We start from the raw sequence: 9,298 nt of genomic DNA, 5'->3' as shown, positions 1-9,298 counted from the left end.
TTGAAGGATAGCAATATGCAGAAGTCAAAGACTGCAACGAAGGTCAAGAAAGCCTGCAAAAGGTTAATTAAGTCTTTGGTTCGGTCCACGACTTAAAGAAGTACCTAGTGTTTTTCCTCACTCGGGTATCATTAGTGAAACAAGATAAACATTCATCAAATTCTCTTTGGTTCGTATTGTAGATGTTTTATTTTTTTCCTTTGTACCTTGAGAAACTTTCTCATCCTCAACATATAGGTGATTCTTATGTTGACATTAATTACCAGGCTCAGAGAAACTAGCAAATGGCATCAGGAAAAGACATCCAAGCTCACAAATTTTCATGAGATGCATACACAATTTGATAGTTCCAGCTTTTTGAAGACTTAATTAGTTTTCAGATACATGTACATAGTTTATAAGTTTCCTTGTATTAAATAACACGGCGCCAAATAGATTATAGATATAATATACAATAGTATTAATTACTGTTGGTGATGATGATCCAGAAATTAATCATGCAGTGGGGTAGGAAGCCTGCATGGCAATGCCACAAATTCCTTCTTTCGCATCAACATCTCTTTGCATCATTATATACCCCTCTTCACCCCAAGTTGTTCCCCATGAATTCTTCACGAGCCAATACTTAGTTCCATCAGCAGTCGTTCCATAACCAACCGCAGTAACACCATGGTCAAGTTCCGTGCCACATTCTCCGGTAAACACCCCGCTAGAGTAGAACTGGAAGTCGGACCCACTTGCATCAATAGCCACAGAGATAGGCTGACTGGCTACAGCCTTCAACAGTGCACTTTCACTATTAGCAGGAACATCTTCATGACCCGTAATTGTTGCAGCATGGTTTGATGCCTCGTTGCTGTTGCAGCTTCCATCCACTGCTTTGTATGGGTAGTTGCTCTCTGTTGTAAGCCCTTTATTCTTTACGATGAATTCAAAGGCATCATCCATAAGACCACCTTCACATCCCTGATCTACACCACTAGTATCGCAGTCCACAAGCTCTTGTTCAGATAGAGAGATTAGTTTACCTGTTGTCAGTTGGGTTATTCCTTCCATTGCTCCCACAGCTGAAAACGCCCAGCAAGACCCTACAACATATATATCATGATGAACCTTTTAAGTCAGCAACATAGAATACGTTTCAGTTGTGAAATTCTTAAAACAATTAATTCTTGCTAGCTAGCTTAATTACCACATTGGCCTTGATCTTTAATAGGTGTTACTGCACCTTTCTTTCTCCAGTCCATCGATGAGGGGACAGCTGTCAAGTTTTCATACCTGAAAGCAGAGCTGGATGTGGAACATTCATGTGCCTTGAATCGGTTCCTTGTGCTCGTGAACTCTTGGTTTGTAAGGTCTGCAAACTCATTCACTGCTAGTTTGTAACCTTTGTTCATGCCATTGTTGGATGAGTGTATGTACTGAACGTTCTCTTGGAAAATCTTTGAACGCCGTTCTTTCTCATCAGCATCCTTGTACACACGTCCGTAATGAGCCATCCATTGCTCGTGGCTCTCATAGCTTGAAATGTCAGGGAGCAACCGGGATGCAGTGTGTGAAAGCAAAGTAGCCGAGAAGAAGAGTAAAACCAAACATGCCAGGGATATGCGGTTTGTGGATGGCATAGACATAGTGGTTGTAGATATATGAAATAGGGAATATGAATATAAGTTGGAGTAAACTCTTTACTGAGAGGCTGGCTTTATATAGAAAGAAATGATTTTGTCCTTGTTTGAAAAATGAAATATATATATTTCAAGTACGTAGAAGATCAGATGGTCTGATTAATATTATATTAATTAAATGAAGTTAAATGCCGGGTACAAGTTGTTTAGATAGAGGATTGATGACACTACCCATGTTGGATTTCCATTTTGGACTCTAGTATTGCTGAATGCTAAAACTATTGTGTACTCATTCATTCTTTTAACTTAACATAGGCAAATGTAAGTTAAAAGCTTATCGAACATAACTTGGTCACTATTTAGGTATCTAGTTGTGTCCTATATATATATATATATATATATATATATATATATATATATATATATATATATATATATATATATATATATATATATATATATATATATATAGGTTCAATGGAAAATGAACAATTAGGGCAACATATGCTGGAACCAATGATCAACTGACATGTGTCCATTTCTTTATTCATAAGCAATCTACTATGGAAGTTATTTATGTAGTTATTCCAAAATGATGTGTTATCATGCTTTCATTGGTTCCAACATGTGTTGCCCTAATTGTTTATTTTCCATATAACCATTCCCTATATATATATATATATATATATATATATATATATATATATATATATATATATATATATATATATATATGTTATGGGAGAAATTGTCTAAGAGTCTCATGATATATATTTTTTTATATATAATCACTACTAGAAACTTGAGTTTTATCTACGGATTTTGCTACAGATTTATTCTCTAACAAAAATTTAGATTTATAGCTAGGGAAATACAACAGATCTACCATGTTTTTCATAATTATTTTATTTATTTAACATATAGAATATTAGTGAGGATTTACCTAGGGGTCACCTACAGATCTCGCAAGGATTTAAGGATGCACCACTATTCCTCGCTAATCACTCGAAAAATGAAGAAGCTTAGCTAGGGTTCAACGAGGGATAAAAAATTGTGCCATCTGGTACCCGTTTAGCCAGAGAACGCCGATGGAAACGATATTTGGGATACGCGCGTTTTGTTTTTTCTATCGCCAATCTCTCGCGCTGAAATTGGCACAACCCAGTTCCATCTTCACGAAGGTGATGTAACTTTCCTTCCCTCCAGCTTTATCACTCTTGACTTTGGAGTAAGTTCCCTTCATCTCTGTTCCGGTTCTGCTTTATCTCACCATCTCCGTTCGAACAGAAGACGACACTATTCATCCGATTCCGGCAACCTCCACGTCTTTAAATCTGAAAGCATTCTTAATTTACCTTCGTTAGGGTTTAATTTACCTTCCGGTTTAGGTAAATCTCATCCCTCTTAGGTTAGTTATAGTTCAATTTCACAATATACTTCGTTAGGGTTTAATTTACCTTGAAACTTTCTGGTTATTGTGTTAGGGCTACCATCGATTGCATCTATACAAGAATAGACACTTAGAATTAGAACTTGAGTTAGGGCTTGATTCATCTAGTTTCTCAATTTTCATGCAATTCGGAAGAGCTACAACAACATCATTCTCCCCAGATTTAATTATCACAACACCAGGACAATCCAACAATTGAACTTCTTGAATTGTTCTTCTTAGACCTGGTGTAGCCCCAACATTGGCAACATGACATTTTTTCAAGCTATTAATTAGCCCCTACATTAGGCAAGCCAACTACACCCACAGTGATCGACTTTTTACTCTGCATCAAATTTGGAGTACGCCATCAGTAGAAAACTTATAAGTTAACACCACATGAAAAACAAGATAAAAAGGTTGAAATGTCTACATCATGACTTCTTGAGTAATTCTTGACTTTTTAATCGACTTTATAAGAGTTTCTGCTCCTAGGCAATCACTTGTTTGTAAAAGATTAGTCGTCTTTTTTGCAGCCTTTGAGGATTTCCATCCCAAATTAGATTTCTGATGTTGAGTGCTACACTTAGAAGCAACTGCTGACAACTCCTCTTTTAGTGACTTTCTTTTGATTTTCCGTTTAATTTTTTGGTGAAGCGAACAGAATCTATACCTGATTAGTTATTTTTCAACCATCACACATAAAGAGTTCTTTATGTATGATTTTGGTTTTTACTTCCTTTTTCATGCTTAGTTGATTGATGATATTCAGCAAAGTACTACTTACTTGTAATTTATTATAATTTTCTTTATGGGTTTCTTTAGACAAAACTAATTATCGGTTTTAGCTGTATCATACGCTTTTATATTGTGATTCTTTTCTATAGACATTACACTAATTATCAGTTGTTTTCTTGAAGTGATCTCAAAAGGCTATCTATGGAAGGAATACTCACACCTGAGACGTCTGTAAGTGTCATGTTCTTTCACATAACCCTTTTCCAATGTGTCATTAGATTTAGCTTGTGTTTAAGGTTTTTTCCTTTTTTTTTTTTTTACAGGTTTTACTCATTGTAGTTGGTTTTTGTGGACTTATCTTGACTTTTCTTAACTTTGGGGGTCAGCTTCTTTTTCACTTTTGTTATAGGCAACTGGATTCCGTTGTTAACAAGATTCACTTCTATCTAGCCATCTTCAACAGGTGTATCTTTCAAAGCAAATGTATCATCTTTTTTAACAACTTTTATAGATTTATCACATGTTATTTAACTAACTTCTAATGGATTCCTATGAGTCAATCTCTTGACTTTTCTTGACTTTGGGGGTCGGCTTCTTTTTCCAATGTCTACTTCATGAAAGGAACATTTCTAATTCTCATTTCCTGTTTCCTCATTGTTTTTCATTTTGGTTTTCTGGCATATTTAACTTAGTTTTAAATTGAATTACAAAATGGAACCTGTGCTTTCTACGATTTACTATGTTTGGTGTTTAGTCCATAATGGATTGTTAAATTAGTATTGCCTCCATATATACAACACAGAGTAGATGTCATATATGAATTTGTCAATCCTCACCATATATGAATTTGTCAATTGTCATGTCACAATATAATTATACACATTCATTTATCATCAATGGCTTCTTTAGTTCTTTAAAAAAAATTATCGTATGATATGACATTAAGCATGATAGTATCTAATTTGTAGTTGATTACAATCTTTATAATTGCAGGGAGTCACTGAATGCTCCTGGATGTGATGCAATCCATATAACTGAAATTGAAATAGACATTGATTGCGACACTTTCATACCATCTATCAACACTTTAGAATTCCAACCATGGTATTCGTCATTCCCACAACTTGAGAATGGAATCCTCCATTCCTTCACTACATATATTCGTGTGAAAAGCTCAGGAATTGAAGCCCCCAAGGTTAATGGTTCATTGTCTGAATGTCATTCCGACTGACCAAAATTTGATGCAAGAATGTTCTCTTTGACCAACAGGAACAACTTGGAAGGGCCTAAAAATGGCAAAGCTTCAACTCTCACCATTTCCAAGAAACTCAAGTTTGTTTTAATGAAAAAAGCTGATCAAAAAATACCTCCATAAGAAGCAGATCCAACACCTTTGGATACAAGTGTCCCAATGGCCTGTTGCAAACATGAAATATTACTATATTAGCCCCTAGAATGTTTATGTTTCTTAATCATAAATTCAAATAGTTTAGAAAAGGGCAAAATGGTAATTTTCCAAACCGGTGATCGTTTCTAGGCTTGAAGACTTTACTAGATATGATTTAGCAGTTGCTGTGTCAAAAGAATTCGCCACTGCTTTTCCTGATCGCACTTTCATCTCTCTTGTAGTTGACCTTCTTAGTAAAAATGGGTGAAATGGTAATTTAGTAATTTTCATTTTCGTGTTGTCCTTCAATCATGTGCTTAAATGACATGGCTTTTTCAGGTAAAAACAATGGAAAAGGGTAGCCAATCTTATGCCACAAGGAAAGGTAATCCATTTGTACCCTTGGGACATACTAAGGGAAATTTTGTCATTTTGTGTTTTTTCTGTGTAGACTGTAGCCATGACTGATGATGAAATAGTAGAGATAGTGTTGTTCCCTGTGGTGAATGAAGCATGTCATGTTTTAGAGGAAAAAATTATTGTTAAAGCATCCGATCTTGACATTGCATCTTTTCTTGGGATGAGTTTTCCTTTGATATCGGTATGTTCATAATTGAATATTAGCAATATAGTTTGCAAGAATAAACAATTTTAGATAAAAAAAAAGTATTTTGCATTTACTTAATGTATTTCACAATGTGTTGAAGTGGTGGCATTGTTTTTTTGGGCAGATGTTGTTGGGAGTAAACACATATATACAAGTCTGAAAAATATGGCAACTTTTATAAACCATCAAGATTCTTGGAAGAAAGAGCCATGAATGGTGTCCCATTGGTGAGTTTACTTTTTTATCCTCAATCTCTTTTACTTAATGGACTTAATGGGACATATATAAACTATATATTGGTGTTCTTTTGCACAGTGCACCTATAAATACGGGTTCTAGAGCATGTATGTAAGCAAGGGTATACAACTATATGTTCATGGGTTGAGTTATATGAAGCTAAGTATGATATGAAACATGATACTTTGGTAACTTTGACAGTTTTTGTATATTATAATGCTTGGTTGTATCATTATTTGATGTTTTTTAGTATAATAATTTGATGATTGTAGTATTTTTTCTTTTAGAATCATAACAAAAAAAAAGATACAAGTTCGCGATGGATTAGTGACAAAATAATAATAATAATAATAATAATAATAATAATAATAATAATAATAATAATAATGCATGTCTATATGCTCATAGGTTGAGTTATATGAAACTAAGTATGACATGAAACATGATACTTTGGTAACTTTGATAGTTTTTGTATATTATAATGTTTGGTTGTATCATTATTTCATGTTTTTTAGTATAATAATTTGATGATTGTAGTATTTTTTTTCTTTTAGAATCATAATAAAAAAAAGACATTACAAGTTCGCGACGGATTAGTGACATAATAATAATAATAATAATAATAATAATAATAATAATAATAATAACGCATGTCTAAAGTTTGCGACGGATCATCAACGGATTTTTTTTTAGTATATGAACTTTGCAAGGGATTAGCTACGGAAAAAAATCATGTCTAAAGTTTGCGATGGATCAGCAACATATTTTTTTTAGTATATGAACTTTGCAAGAGATTAGCTACGGAAAAAAAATTGATCAGGGAAATTGCGACAGAACAGCGACGGAATGTCTTTAACAAATATTGTCGCTAACGTCCTCAGTAAATGTGTTGAGTGACATTTGGCGACAGTTATTCTGTCACTAAATTTGTCGCAAGGAAAAACCGACCCGTCGCTAAAACCCTCGTTGAGTCATTAGCCATCTTTTATTTACCTATGGAGTGAATCTGTCGCTGATCCATCGCAAACAACATTTAGCGACGGAATAGCGACGGATTCGTCTGTCTCTAAAACCCGTGTTTCTAGTAGTGAATCATTTTTTCTTGGTTGGTTTTTAATGTTCCAGATTCAAATATGCATGCACAATTGCATATATTTGATAATTAGATTTGTATTTAAATTAATGTACTTTAATAAAAAATATAAGTTAGAGCATCTTGTTGAGATGTTCTTCATTTCATTGAAGTATACCTTTAATTTAACCATATAATATTCTATTTAACCTCAAGGATGAGAAATTTAAACAATTTGATTTTGTATTTAACCTCAAGTGAAGGATTACAAATACTGAATATACTAGATTGCGATGCGGAAGCGGACAATCGTTGATTTCACCGGTGGGGAGAATAAACACATATCGTCAAATCCTCAGAAACGCAACCTTAATATCGCTATCTTTGCCTTAGAACGCTATCTTTTGTCTCTCTCAAGATCCAAAGTGCTTCACTTCAAAAAACACATCAAAACATGCATTTATAGTCCATTTCGTATAGTTAAAAACTGCCAAATAATTGTTATGTAACCTCTATAACCGCCACAAACACTGTTGTGAAACCACCCATGATGTCGGTTACAAAATAATTTTGGGAACAGGTCGCCATGGGTAAGTTTTTCCAATATCCCAACCCCTAGACAAAATACTATATTATTTGTAACTTAGTTGTGGCAAACATTTCATTTGAGAAACAGACCGTCAACCGACATGTTTGTTTGGAAGCTTACATGCCATACATGTAACGTCCGAAAAACACGGGGTATAAATTTCATTTTTATTATAGTCAAAACACTATTGTAACTTTGTTCAAAACATTGAAAAGCATTTCATGTTATACAGTTATCTGAGTTCAATCTTAAAGATCACATAATCCGGAAAACACAGGTGTATGCGCTGCGATCATCCCGGACTCTATTATTTAAACACTAGAGTACCTGAAACAAAATTAAATAGTGAGTTCTCCAAATACCACATATCATACATAAGAAAATGATCCACACATGGCATACATAATCACGAGCAATACATAACATTCATATATCATAATCAATAAAAGTACTATGTGTCGCATAGTGGCGAGTCTAGAATAGAAACCCAAGTGGTTCACTAACTAGGGTCGGTTCAAGAAAAAAATCGAGTTCAACCAGAAAAATAACCAATTCAACATGTATAAAAACTAATGGTGAGATGACTGAGCCCAAACCTATAAACCTTAATTTTTTTTAATGTTAAAATCAACATAAATTTAAGATAAAGTCGATCTGTTAATTCTTATTTACACATCTAATAGTCAGTAATAAAAAAGTGTGTGAGTAAATGTTTTTCATTTAAAGTAAAAATGAAATGAAAATCTATTTAAAAGGAAACAAGAATAAAAAAGAAACTAACAAAATGGATATAAATTCACGATCAAACTGGAAATGATTTGTTTGCGGGTTCCCCCGAAGCAGAAATGTCAATAAATAAGACATATGTTTATTTTTATTATAACTCAGAGAATAAAATAAAAAATAATAATATGATAATGTAATAAAAGAGAGTCCATTATCCTAAATGGAATTGGAAACTAAAGTGGCAAAAACCTATTGTTTCTAAATAATTTGAATCTTCGTTCCATTGCTTCAGCTCTATTTCAATAATTGAGTTCTTTTTTTTTATCGACCCAAAATCTTTTTCTCTATTTTCTTTCATTTCTTTATAAGGTAGGTCATTCAAAAACCTTTAGGTGGTTCTTGCTATATAATTTCTATTATTATTTACAAAATTAGGTGGGTCATTTGACCCACCTTAGGCATGCATAAACTCACCACTGGTGCGCACATAGTCTTGCCATTATGCCACGAGCCGCCTCATGGTCTTCCTTGCCAAGTCGGGGGTCACAACCCTGGGCACATTTCAGGGGTAAGGAACCTCCTCCTTAAGCTATTCCATTATTGATACATGAATGGTGGTTGATTTAGGATTCATTAGCTTGTTTGGGGAGCTATCTCGAGTTTGAGGCTTAGAATTGAAGTTGCTACTTCAGATCTAGACTTGTGGCCCAAAAGGTCATAAAGTTCCTGTCTAAGAGGTATTAGTGAAGCCCTTTGTCTTTAACCCTAGCCCTAGAAGTGTTTTGGGCATATATCTCCTTGCTTTCACGTAAAGTTTGCAACTTTATGTGAGGGTTAGGCTGGAGAAGAGTGGATCTATGGATTAGAGTCCCTTCATGGCTTGAAAAG

At 34.1% G+C, this 9,298-nt stretch overlaps 1 protein-coding gene across 1 annotated transcript; it reads right to left on the bottom strand.

Moving 5' to 3' along the window:
* Positions 1-495: 495 nt before the first annotated feature.
* LOC145033576 (senescence-specific cysteine protease SAG39-like) lies at positions 496-1,625 on the bottom strand. The gene is made up of 2 exons (XM_078982162.1): positions 1,193-1,625; positions 496-1,088 (listed from the first exon to the last, which is right to left on the bottom strand). Exons 1-2 carry the CDS (start codon positions 1,623-1,625, stop codon positions 496-498), a joined length of 1,026 nt encoding a protein of 341 aa, XP_078838288.1.
* Positions 1,626-9,298: the final 7,673 nt, after the last annotated feature.

This window comes from Lactuca saligna, chromosome 3 (assembly GCF_052625555.1).
Source record: "Lactuca saligna cultivar CGN05327 chromosome 3, ASM5262555v1, whole genome shotgun sequence".
NCBI lineage: Eukaryota > Viridiplantae > Streptophyta > Magnoliopsida > Asterales > Asteraceae > Lactuca > Lactuca saligna.
This window is presented reverse-complemented; position numbering and strand designations above follow the sequence as displayed.

Excerpts from the sequence above, each read along its gene's own strand:
- LOC145033576 (XM_078982162.1), bottom strand. The coding sequence starts at position 1,625 with ATGCCATCCACAAACCGCATATCCCTGGCATGTTTGGTTTTACTCTTC. Across the intron at positions 1,089-1,192 it reads TAAAGATCAAGGCCAATGTG|GGTCTTGCTGGGCGTTTTCA; the intron begins GTAATTAAGCTA and ends TATATGTTGTAG.